Source organism: Pediculus humanus, genomic scaffold (genome assembly GCF_000006295.1).
Source record: "Pediculus humanus corporis 1103172108285 genomic scaffold, whole genome shotgun sequence".
In the NCBI taxonomy this organism is placed as follows: Eukaryota; Metazoa; Arthropoda; class Insecta; order Psocodea; family Pediculidae; genus Pediculus; species Pediculus humanus.
Window position 1 is genome coordinate 74,611 of NW_002987854.1, and position 13,410 is coordinate 88,020.

Genomic DNA, 13,410 nt, shown 5'->3' on the forward strand with positions numbered 1-13,410 from the left:
AATTAAAATTATTAATCGATTAAAAAAAAAACAATTTTTTTCTCATATCCATTTAAAATAATAATAGTTATTATTATTATACTATTAATATTATTATTATTATTACGTAATAAAACGACCGAATTGATAATTGATAACACGAGAAAAAAAATAAGAAAAAAGATTAATAATTGTGATAATAAAATTAAACACGTGTATTCCCTCGTGTAAAAAGAAAAAATTTATCAAGTGTGTGTGTGTGTGTGCGTGTGTGCGTTTGCGTGTGCACGTGTATCGTAGGTAATCAAACTAAGACCTTCTCGGTTCGAGTTTTTGCGATAAGCTCATTAATTGTTTTTGATTATCGATAACGCGAAGGCAAGAGATGTAAGATCGAATGTTTCCTTCGCTTTTCGGTGACGGCGGTTCCAGGGTTAAATGTCTGCTCCTTGAATATCTCATTGTTCGGATTGTCTGAGCGAACAAATGCATTTTTTCAAAATTAACCAAACCGTCGGTAAATGTTTTGTGATTTTCTTGCGCGCAATTCATGTCTTAAAAAAAAACAAAAATTTATTTTTATTGCACACCCGCGAGAAAAACCAAACAATAATAATAATAAATTACCCTTTATTAAAAGCGGCATAAAAGGCAGGACCGGAGGTTGTAATTTACCAACGGCAGCTCTATAAGCTCTGTGATTTCGTGACGAATCGATCAATATTTCAAATTCTGTAAACATTTTACGAAATTTATTTGGTAGTTTTTCCCACGTTAACGACAAACGCGACACGGCTTGATTGTTCAGACCCGTTATTATAGCTAAAAAGGCATTAAAGTTTTGATATTCTTTGCAACTGTAAAAAAAAAAAAGGAAAAATTTTCAATCATCATTAGTACCATCATCATCGTCGTCGTCGTTGGCGCCGCCATACTTACTAAGAAGCTAATTTTATCAGTTTTCTTAAAACCGTTACTCTTTTGCTTAAACTTTGAGTGTGAAGGATTTCCGTTGCTACCCAATATTGTATTTCATTGAAACGACGTAAAAACATTTCCAAATTAGCCGTTAATTCGCCGAAATGATGTTTTCCAATCACGTGATAAAGCATTTCGTACTTTGTGAAAAAAAAAAAAATTATTATTATTACTAACAATGTTTTCCAATCGTTTGTTTGCAAGTTTTTACACGTGTTTGTTCGTTCTAACACTAACCTCGTTAATACAACAAAAAAGTTCCCAATCAAAATGGGTCATGTGATAAGCTAATTCTTTAGTACTAAATGATTCAATGTCGTTTTCTTCGCATTCCGTCGGTTGTTCTTGCTCAGGCACGATCGTCTAAAAAAATTTTTTGTTAATTTTTCAAAAATTTTTTTAATGAAGGGAAAAAGAAAATTCGATTTGAAACTCACCAAAGCGTCTAAATGATCACGTGGTGACACAAACAATCTTCCGTTAAGAGATAATGCCGTCGGAACGTTAACATCTTGATCTTTGATAATTATTCTTTCACCGGATGATTTCACTTCCGCTAATGCTAAATCATCGAAATTACGTAATTTTAATCTATCAGCAGCCGATAATTTTATCGCTTCCGCCGTGGAATTAAGTGGCATTCTGAGTGTGCAATACGTGTGATCCGCACAATAAACCCGAAATATAACTTGAAAGAAAAGAAAATTTATTAAAATCCGACTTTAAAGTTTAAAAAAAAAGGGAAAAAATTTAACAAACTATCATCATCCGGTTTCATCATTCTTTGAGGACCGGTACCACCGGAAAATAAACTTATAGGTTGTCCGTAAGGTGGTAATTTCCATTTTTTTCCACTGTGTTTTTTAACTTCATCATCGTGTCTGACCATTTCCGTTAATATGTGATGCATAAGACTCGCTTCTTCTTCTAAACTTCTATAAGTCGAACTTTCCGTTTCTATTTCTTTTGATATTTCCTAACGAAAAAAAAAATTAATCATATTAAAAATGTTTAAACGATGAGGATTAAACGTTTTACACACACCTGAAGAAAAGATCTAAAACCGGAACTTGAAAAAACCGGATATCTTATCGTAACGACCCATCGGTGTATAAATCTAATAACTTTTTTTTTACATGCCAATGCGTAATCACGATTTTGATTTGGTAAAAATGCGCGGTATGTGTTTAAACCGTTAAGGAAAAATCTCTTATAAATGGTTTATAATGATGATAATAATAATAATAATAATAATAATAATAATAATAATAAAAAGGATATTGCTTTGATAATAGATTGACGAGATCCGTTGTTGTCATGAAGGCAACGTATGTTAATAAAAAATCATCAACGAAATAATCAGAATGTGGTACTTGTAGGGATTCTTTACCCCCAACGGATCCCCTTATTTTCATTCTCGTTTCCAAAAGATGTTCGAGCATTTTTTCCGGTGTTCCAGCTTTCACTACGTAACTGGACAAAAAAAAACAATTATCGTACGCCGTCATTTTGTTATATTTCTCATAGTCTTTCTCAATACTTATAAACTTACTTAAACTGACTTTTGTGATGTTGATTTTGTATTGTTTTCTCCAAAACGAGTACGTCATTTCCGTGTTCTTGTAATCTAACCGTATTTGCTTCGACATCTTTAAGAATTCTATTAAAATTTTCTTTATCGACTCTTAAAAAATGACAATTATTTTCTCTTAATATAATTGTTGCCGCTCTGTGTGATTAAAAAAAAAAGTTTAATTATTATCATCATCACCATCGAATGAGGAGGGGGTGGGGGTGGAAGGGGAAGGGGTGGGAAATTACCTCGGCGTATCGTTAACCAAAGCTAATTTACCAAAATCATCACCTTCTTGTAAAACCGTTACGGTACCTTTACCATAAATGACAACATCAACGGATCCCCGTAAAATTATGTACCAAGATTTACCTTCTTCTCCTTGTTCGAACACTGCAAAAAAAAATTTCACATCAATCATCCTCGTTTGTTCGTTTGTTGTTTAAAAAATTTTCGACTCACATATCGTTCCAGCTTTTGTATGAGCTTCGAAAACAATGACCGACGTTAATTCTCTTTTGACGGTATTTGATAAATGTGATAAAGCCGTTATGTGAATTAATTCTTCATAAATTATTTCTAATTCTTCGGGAGTTCTTTCGTGGCTTCTGCAAACAAACAAACAGACAAAACAACGTTTGTTTAATAAAAATCCATTTTGTCGAAACAAAAAGAAATTTTTTAAATTGATTGATATTCCTCACGGTTTTCTAAGCATCATTCTTAATGCAGCATCTGGAGCTCTTTTGGCTAATATTGCCAGGCACTCCGAAAGGCACTCGACAGCTTCATTTAATTCTTTTTGATTTGGTAATTTTCCACCGCCATCTTCATCTTCCCAAAATTGATAAAGTAAATTTTTATCTTTGAATATATGTTCCCGATTAACTGTAAGTAAAAAAAAAAACAATTTATTTAATTTATTTGTTATTATAATCACCCCCCAAAAAAAAAAAATTTTTTTACCGTGTATAAGAACTCCTTCTTCTATCAAAACCTGCCACATGATTGTCGCCTGTTGTCTGCTGGTATCCATTTGATCGCATAACCAATCCACTAATTCTATTCCAGATCCACATTTCCATAATATTTTATTTTTTATTTTTCTATCTTTTAATAAAATCGTTTTACATAATAAAACCGAACGTAGTACCCAACCTATGTGAGACACTGGAGCACTCGGAGACTTTTTTTTTTTTTTGGAAAAACAAAAAAATTAATTTAAAAAAAAAAAAAAAAAATTTTTTTTACGAAAAGGAAAAAATTTAAATTACTTCCAATATTGGAGAAACGGAGTCTGGAATGTCTGGACTTGATGGCTGCGGTTTATTACCGGTTGATGTCATTGTATACGTCATTGCTCCCGGTTTACCTCCGTATCCTGGACAAAAAAAAAAACCACTGGAACTATATATGATGAAAAATAAAAATTCCCCTCAACGACGACACATTTACATAAACCGAATCCTTTTTAAATATCTGTATCTGACGTCATTAATTTTTTTTTTTTTTTTAAATGACCTCATCCTCTCATGAAAATAATAATAATGATAATGATAATTTTTTTAGAATGAAAAAACGTTTAAACAAACGAGAATTTTTTTTTTTTTTTACAAATAAATTTATCCAGTTTGGGGGGTGGAAGGGGAGGATAAGGAAGAGAGAGAGGGGGGAAATTGTTAAAGAAAAAAAAAAAAATTAAACGTACCGTTTTTATGTTTAGAATTTCCAATAAATTCCGACATGGAATCTTTGTTTTTCTGGAAAAACAAGAAGAAAATGAAAAAAGAAAAATCAAAAAAAAAATTTTCTTTGTTGAAAACACTTAAATTACTTGTCGACATTAATTGGTTTTTAAAAAGTGACGTCATTTAACAATAGGCAAAAGTATGAGAATGGATTTTTTTTAAATTCATAAAAATTTTAACCTGGAATTCACTGGAAATTTCCAGTGAATCAAGTGCATATACGTATAAACTTTATAAAATTGAAAAAAAGGAAAATGAAAATGTTTATTAAACTTGTATTTTGGAAATGAAAAGAAAAAAAATTTTTTTTTTTACCATAGCTCCTCCCCTTTATTCTCAATTTCCCCTCCACACACATCCTTCGCCCCCTTCCCCCCACCACCACCACAACCAATAACATCACCTTTTTCTTTTCTTAATAAAAAAAAAAAAAAAATTCACGATATTTATCCAACCGGAAATTATTGTTAAAAAATTTTTTTCCTACTTTTTTTTTTATATTGAAAAATTTTTATATATAAGGGAGCCCCCCCCATATATATAAAAATTTTGTTGTGCGTACGTAAACGGGGGAATGGCGGTTGATGATTTGTAGTTTCCTTTGCGATTTATTAAAAAAGAGAGAAAAACAAAAGGCAAACGACCTTTGAACTTTTTTTATTTCACGATGTGATGGATGAAAAATAATTACCTACGACGTATTTATAAGTCTTTAGATTTCTTATTTTTTTTTTAACCGGGATTAAAAAAAGTCTATTTTTATAGTCTATAAAAAACTTTTAAATTAATCAAAAAAAAATTGGAGCACAAAAAAGGAGAAACGTTTATTCCTGTCGGAGTGTAATTTCGGGAAAAAAAAAAAAAAGTCATTACGGAAAAAGGAAAATGAAAAAGGATTGAGAAAAAGGATGAAGATGTAGTGGAAAGGTCTTCGAAGGGAGGGGAAGGGGAGGGGAAGGAAGAGAGTGGGGGAGAGGAAAGAAGAAAAAAAAGATTAAATTTTTTTTTTTTTTTTAAAACAATGGATTTTCCGGATTAAAAAAAAAAAGGAAAAAAAATAGAAAAAAAGATTAACAAAGTTAAAAATTTAATTTACAAACGTGAAAATTTACGTTCGTGGTGACGTCAAACATTTTTTTCTCGAATGATGTTTTCATTTTCTTATCATTATTATTATCATCGAGCATAAACAATTTCGAAAAAAAAATGGCGGATCGACGACGAACATTTCCGTCGGATTGTTTCTATGCAGGAGCGTATCATTATTACATCAACCCCCGTGATTTCTTCCCTTTCCCTCTCCCTCTCCCTCTCCCTTCCCACTCCCCGCCCCCCATGAAAATCAAAGAACGAAAAAAAAAAAACATTCCGACTGATTGTTTTTGCTGACATTGAAAAATATTTTAATTTGCGATTCGTTTGAAAAAAGTTTTTTTTTTTCGGATGTTCTTTTAATCGTTTGAATAAATTTTACACAAGGATTAAATTTAAATATTTTTTTTTACTTTATTGGATTTGTGTTTTCTCCCCCCTCTACCCCCTCCCACCATTCGATTATGCGTATAAAAAGTATCGCTACGCAACATAAAAAAAATTATCATTCAATTTCATTCGTTCGTTTTTTTAAATCCCTTTTTTTTTTAAAAAAAATTTGGTAATTTTTTAAAATGTCGAACGAGGGATAAGTCGTTGGAAAAAATAAAAAAATGAATTCATGAACGCACTCTCATGACTTCCCGTATACGAATCACGAATCACGAACGAATAATTTTTCATTATGATTTAAATGACGTCATCAATTGTTTTTTTTTTCAATTTTCAAAATGGCGTATACCATTGCTATTATTAATTTTATTGAAAACTTATTTTTTTTGGGCGCGTTTTATTAAAACGATTTAATAAATTTATTTATTAAAAAATAATAATAATAATTTTTAAATTTTCATTTTTAAGTATTCTATTTAATTCGCCCGCCATTTTTAAACTCTTACGTTAAAAATATTTTTTTTCTTTTCTTTTTCTAAAGTTGGTAAGTAAACATAAAACAAACGTAACCCATTTTTATCATCGGACTTTTTTTTTTTTTTTAAATTTACGATTCTCCATTTTGTTTCTTTTCTTTTCTCTTTTAAAATGAACGTAAAAAAAACAAAAATGGCGGAAAATTATTATTATTAAAATAAACGACTTCTTTTCATTTTCTTTGTGTTTTTGTTTTGTTTTTCTCAACCGAAAAAATAATGATGATGGTAATAATAATAATACTTACTTCCCATACCAATTTGAAATCTTGATTTTTAATGCGAAATAATTCGCAAGTTGTTTGTGTTGCAACGGTTGCGTGTCTCGGATGTTCGTCTAATATGTTTTCTCCAAATGTTGAACCAACATCTAAATATTTAACAACGAACGAAGAACCCTGCACATATTTAATTAAATATTATTATTATTATTATTATTATTATTATTATTATTATTATTATTATTATTATTATTAATACGTAAAACTTTGTATAACTTTGGTCGTCGTTAAACTTTTTCAAAAAACGCCCCAAACGCTTTAAAACGAAAAATTTTTCTATTCATTCATTTACTTATTATTATTATTATTATTAATAAAGTTATAAAATTGATTGAATCATTTTTGTTTGTTTGTTTTGTGAATTAATTTTCGAAGGAGTTAAAAAATGGTGATTGAAAATTCAATACGTGCGTGAAAAATAATATGCATCGAATAAGGGGGGAAAGAAAAAACGGAAACGGAAATGTAAAAATCGAAAAAAAAAGCGTTAAATAATAATAATTTCAAAATGGCGTCGTGAATGCCAAAAAAAAAAAAATGAAAAATAAAAAAGTTTGGATATTTTACATCAACGATTTTAAAACAAAATAATAATGTGTTTATTTAAATGTGACGCCATCGCCGCCGCCCCCACCACCACCACCACCACCGCCGCCGCCCCCACCACCACCACCACCACCGCCGCCGCCCCCACCACCACCACCACCACCGCCGCCATTTCCTTTTCCGACTGTTTTTATGGGGAGAGAGAGAGGGAGAGAGAGAAAAAAAAAACTTTTCGATTTTGTCACATGGTGTGAAATCGAAACGTGTAAACATTTTATTTAAAAAAAAAAACTTTATTTATTTATCAATTATTTAAATTTTATTTATTTATTTACTAAAAAAAAAATTAATAAATTAACGATAAATGCGGGGGTAAAATAATAAGCGTTTGTAACCGTCGAACTACACAAAAAAAAATTAAGAGAGAGACCGAACGATCTACCAATCAGAGCGCGAGTTTAAAAAAAATTTTTTTTTCTTAAAATAAATTTAAACGTTGATTTTAATCACGATTTTAAACCTTTTACTCTCCTCCCTCCTCTCCTTCCTCCTCTCCTCCCCTCCATTCTTTTCGTCCGAACTTATCGTTTTTCGTTAAATTCATTATATTTAATAATAATAATAATAATAAAACGTCACGTATTAAACATTTTTTATTTTTTTAAACTATTTTCCATTTTGCAACCGATTAATTTTTTTCTTACTTATTTGTAATTTTTTTTCTTTTATTTTTGTTTCTATAAAATATTAAATAGTCTATATTTATAGACTATAAAATTGTTTATATGAAAAAATATATTTATATACATTAAGAAGAATAATCGAGATATATTTATTTTTTCGTTGGAAAAAAAAACCTTCGATAAAATAAATTTTTTGTTATTTTTTTGTTGTTGCTGTTTTAAAAAATTTGCGGTTTTTTAAAAAAAAAACAAAAAAATTTCGACTGGAAAAAAAAAAAAATCTTTTAGTAAAAGAAGAAGCAAATAATAATCTTTTTGGCAAAATTTCATAACGTTCGTTTCTTTTATTTATTTATTTATTTATTCATTACTTGAAGAACGAATTGTTTTTCCGGAATAACAAAAAAAAATTGGATTAAATACAAAAATCTTAGTAAAATATAGTAATCGATATCATCGTCTCTCTTATATTCATGCAACGACGCCTCCCTCCCTCCCCTCCCCCTCCCCTGTGAAGAGGGAGGATAGGGTAAGGGGCCGGGAGGGTAGACGTGAACGTTTCCATCTCAAAAAATAATTTTTATATAATTGGAAGAAAAAAAAAAAAATTTTAGTGTTGCCCACACAGATTTTTCGTCCGTTTTAATTTTTTTTAACGGTTTTCTCGTTAGCTAAACATTAAGTTAAAAAAATAATTTAAATTTCCTTGTTTGCCGATTCGTTTTTTTTTAGTTTGCCTTTTTTTTTGCAAACACTTACTAAAGATAATAATAATAATAATAATTAATTGAATCGTTAAAATTTATTTGTTTTAATTAAAAAATTAATTAATTGATTTAATTAAAGGGTAGCGAATAATATTAATAATGAAAACGATAGGAAAAACCAATTAAATTATTATTATTATTATTGTTATTGTTATCATTGAGGATGTTATCGATCGTAGTGATAAGAATCCCACGCAGGACGATTAGTTTGATTTTTGTTTGCTGGATGATAAAATTTTGATTTTTGTAAAAAAAAAATTTACTTCGCGTAAGCACGAGCGTGGAAATTTTAATTTTATAATTTGAAAATGTAAAGTAAAAAAAAAGGGAAGAAAGGTCGAAAGGTCGAGAGATGAAGAAGAAAAAAAAAAGGTTTACCAAAAGGGAAGATTAAATGAGAGCAAAGCAAAGAAAAACAAAACGAATAAATTTTTAAAAAGAATTTTTTTTAAACATAAATTATGATTATTATTATTTCGAAAAAAAGAAAATTAATCAAAAATCTCTTAATATTATTATTATTATTATTTCCAGTACTCTCGTTCCATTTTCCAAAATTTTCCGAAATAAAACAACAAAAGACAGTAAAAAAAATTACACTCAACAAGAACAACAACAACAAAAAAAAAGGGAAAATTATTATCCGGCTTTATGTTCATAAATAAAATAAATTTTTTACGGGTTTAAACCTTAATAATGATAATAATAATAATGATAATGATAATTTTTTTATGGAATTCCAAATTCCATTCTCCAGTTCCAAAAACAAAAAAAATTACGGCGATTTAATTAAATGTGAAAATTTTTCTTTTTTTAATTTTTTTTGTCTATAAAAAATTAGAGCGTGAAAATTTTAGTTTCTTATTTTTTTTTTAGTTATATAATTAAAAAAATTATTTTTATTGCCAACATTTGAAAAAAAAAAAAATTTCTCCATTAATCATTTATCAATTATAAAAAAAAAAAAAAAACGTGTTTTTGTTTATATTTTTAAAACACGAAATAAACATTAAAAAAAAAAGAAAAAATTTTTTTTGTTTTTAAAATGTTGGCAACCGTGTGTTTTTTTTTCATTTTCTTTTTTCCGGATGAAAGAAATGTAATTAAAAAAAAAAAAAAGAAAAGAAAATTGTGCGTAAATTTTAAAATTTGATTTTTTGTTTAAATTTTTCATCGATTTAAAAAAAAAAATTTTTTTTTATATTTTAATGTGTTAAACGTGCGTAATCGTCCAAATTTACGCTCGCGTTTATTTTAAATTAATCAATTTTCCTTACGTTTAATTTTTCCGAATTTGGTTTTTCTGACGTTGCGTTTAACCGCAAATGAAAAAAATTTTATTTTATTTTATTTAAAAAAAAATATTTTAAACATTCAAATTGATTCGGAAAAAAGAAAATTCTTTTTTTTTCTCTTAAACCCCCTCCCCCTTTTTTTCTTATCACGTTGCCAACTTTACGTTTTGGAAAAAAAAAAAACTGAAAAATGTGAACGAGCCAATGAAATAATACATATGCACATATATATATATATATTTTTTTTTCCACGCTTTCTTATGCCACGTCTATTTTTTATTTTTTTTTATTATGCCAAGTTTTTCCATTCTCTCTCACTTTATCTCTCTCTTTCTCTCTCTCTATTTCTGTCTGTCTGTCTTAAAACGCTTTTGATTAAAAAAAAAAAAAAATTTATTTATTTATTCGTCTGTTTCTTTTTTTTCCCTCCGTTTTTGTTGTTCTTATTGTTGTTGCAGAAAATTTTACGAATTGATTTTTTTGTTTTTTTTTTCTTAGTCGAGACGAATTTTAAATTGTTTTTACTTTTATTTCTGAAAAATGACTGGAAATAACTTTTTAAACTTCATCATCATCATCATCATTATTATAATTATTATGATTTGTACTTTTGAAATTTCTTAAAAAGTGATAAAATTTCATCGTGATTTTAAAGACTTTATAAACTTTTCACCAATGAAGACTTTTATTGTGAGACAGAAAAAAAAATATTAATAATAATAATAATAAGAAAACTCGAAAGTAAAAGAAGGAGAGAGAGAGAGGGAGAGAGAAACAATAAAAGTTTGAAAGAGAAAAACGTCAAAAAAGAGGCAGGGGAAAAAAAACAAAAAAAAAAAAGAGAATGAAAAGAAAAAGGTAAGAGGAGTAAAAGAAAGAGAAAACAGAGACAGAGAAAAACAATGAGAGAAACAGTAAGACAGAAAAAAACTAAAAAAGAGTAGGAGAAAATGGTAGGGAGACAAATAAAAACTGAAAAAGAGAGAGAGTGAGGTAGAAAAGAAGAAGGATATAGAGAGAGAAAGAAAGAGAAGACAGAGAAAATTAGAGAGGCGGAAAGAAACAATAAAAGAGAGAGAAAGTTAGTAAAGAGAAAAACTAAGAGGATGAGAAAAAGAGAGAAGAAGAAAAAAGTTATAAAGAGAGAATGAAAAGAAGAAAAACACAGGAAGAAAAAGAAAGAGAAAAAATAAAGAAAGGCAGAGACAAAGAAAGACAGAGGCAGACAGACAAAAACTAAGAAAAAGAAGGAGAGAAAGAGACAAAGAAAAACGATGAGCGTGAGAGAGAGAAGGAGAGAAAAAAGTAGGAAGACGAATAAAAACTAAGAAAAAGAGAAAAAGAGAAACAAAAAAGGCAACGACAGAGAAAGACAAAGAGGTAGAAAACAACTAAGAAAACGAGAAAGAAAGAAAGAGAGAGAGAGAGAGATTATTAAAATGTCAAAAAGACGTTAAAATAATAAAATAGAAAAGTCAATTAATAAATAATTTTTTTTCTTTCCCGTCCCCTCTTCATTATAAAAAATTTAATTTCAAATCAAACAATTTTTATAGTTTTTCTTACCGTAATTAAAAAGTAATAAAAGTGAAATAATTAATTATCCAATTTTATAAATAATTAATATAAAAAGAAATTTTACTTAAATATTTTTCAATAAAAATAAATGAATAAAAGTTTTCACGGTTCTTTAAACATTATTAATTATTTTTTTACGCGACAAACATTATTAATTGTAAATATACATACATACATACATACATAATTATTAAATAAAAATCATTTTTTACGTGATAATAATAATAATAATAATTTAATACGTTTTCAAACACATAATTATTAATTAATTATTAATTTTTAAAAAATTTTAATTTAAATAAAATTCAAAATGGCGGAAAATTTTATTTATTTATTTTTCTTTTTTTAAATGAAAATGTCTTCTGCTAAATGTTGTTTTTTTTTTTTTTTTACGAAAAAGCTCATAAATTTTTTTTCCCGTTAATAAAATATTTAAAAAATGAGTTTGTTCCATTTTTGTCGACGATTCTTCCTTTTTAAATATTCGTAAAAATTTTTCCAGTCGATGTTCATTCTACTGGAAAAGAGAAAAAAAAAAGGAAAAAAAAGGAAATTTTGATTACATAAAACCTTTTTTAAAATTTTATTTTTAATTAACTTAAATTTAAACGAAAATAAATTTTGTTTTTATTTTTTTGCTCGGCTTCTTGTTTGTTGTTGTTGTTTTTAATAAATAAAAAATTTTTCTTTTTTTTTAATATCTTATCGTTTTTCATTATCATCTTTATAATTTCCTTCCGACAACAAAGAAAATTTTTTTTTTTTTGTTTAAAATAAAAAAAATACTTAATAGAATTTAAATAAAAATTTCTTTTTTGTTTTGTTTGTTTGTTTGTATTTTAAATACGTTTTAAATATTATTATTATTATTCAAACAAAGGAACCAATATTAATTTTCATATAAATAAAAAAATCGAGAAATGGGAAATAATAAAAGAAATGAAATTTTTTTCCTTTTTTTTTCGAAAAGATTTTAAAAGAAAATTTAAATTTTAAAATATTCAAAGGATGGAAAATGGAGTTTTTTATGCGAAGCCTATAGGGTAATTTCGTCTGCTACCTTTTTCAAAAACTACTCCTTTTTAACTACCCCTTTTTTTACTTCATTAACTTACTAAGTTTTATTAAAACTTTGAACTTAATTTAAATTTTTTTTTCTTTTTTAAGAGGAAAAATTTTCACGAATGAATGTGGTTTTGAAACCTTTTATAAATATAAAAAATTCAATTCTTCCTCCCCTCCCCAATTTTTTTATTTAGTTTCTTTTTCCCCTTTCCTCCCACCCAGAAAAAAAATCAAAGTTATGATTAACACATTTAAATTTTTTTAGTTTTTTTTTTTTAAACTAAATTTTAACAAAAATCATCTCTATACGTTTCAAAAAAAAATCAAAAACAATTTTTTTTCTTAAAAAACTAATTTATCAATTTAAAAATTTATACGATCTATAGTTTTTTTAAAATAAATTTAAAAAAAAAAAAAAAAAAAATTTTTCATGAGGAGAATTCGATGATTTATTATTATTTCTTTTTTCCACCCCTCAATTTATTTTCTTTTCTTTTATTTTTTGAAATAATTAAAGCCCTTAAAAATTTTCTTATTCGATTTATCATCTATCCCTGTCTCCCCCATCGCACTCTCCCGCACTCACCTCCCCCCTAGTAAAAACAAAAGCTTTTACGCCTGTACTCCCAAAACGGGGAAAAAAAATTTTTTTTACTTTAAGTTTATTAATTAATTAATTAAAATAATTAATAATTTATTAAATTATAAACATTAAACGCCTATTAATTAATATTTATTACCGCAGGGTAATAAATTATTATTATTATCATAATTATCAGTATAATGATAATATAAAATATCTCTCTCTCTTTCCCCCACTTTTTTTTTCATGTATAAACATCCGCCATTTTAATTTTTTCTCCGGTGATTCTCGGCGCGTTAAAATAAATTAACAA

General features: G+C 27.3%; 2 protein-coding genes across 2 annotated transcripts in view; both read right to left on the reverse strand.

Moving 5' to 3' along the window:
• Positions 1–288: 288 nt before the first annotated feature.
• Positions 289–4,374, reverse strand: Phum_PHUM523770 (Rap guanine nucleotide exchange factor, putative; the record flags this gene model as incomplete). The annotated part of the gene is made up of 15 exons (XM_002431335.1): positions 289–533; positions 607–836; positions 919–1,097; positions 1,195–1,320; positions 1,395–1,645; positions 1,717–1,933; positions 2,002–2,166; positions 2,259–2,430; positions 2,510–2,686; positions 2,779–2,923; positions 2,993–3,138; positions 3,235–3,418; positions 3,497–3,716; positions 3,805–3,911; positions 4,239–4,374. 15 exons carry the CDS (start codon positions 4,372–4,374, stop codon positions 289–291), a joined length of 2,700 nt encoding a protein of 899 aa, XP_002431380.1.
• A 1,996-nt stretch (positions 4,375–6,370) lies between these two features.
• Positions 6,371–13,410, reverse strand: part of Phum_PHUM523780 (uncharacterized protein) — a gene marked incomplete at both ends in the record, with an annotated part of 8,579 nt that continues 1,539 nt past the window's right edge. Inside the window, 2 exons of the mRNA XM_002431336.1 lie at positions 6,371–6,403; positions 6,548–6,669. Of these exons, the coding sequence (XP_002431381.1) occupies positions 6,371–6,403; positions 6,548–6,669 (155 nt within the window). The remainder of the gene's footprint in view (positions 6,404–6,547; positions 6,670–13,410) is intronic.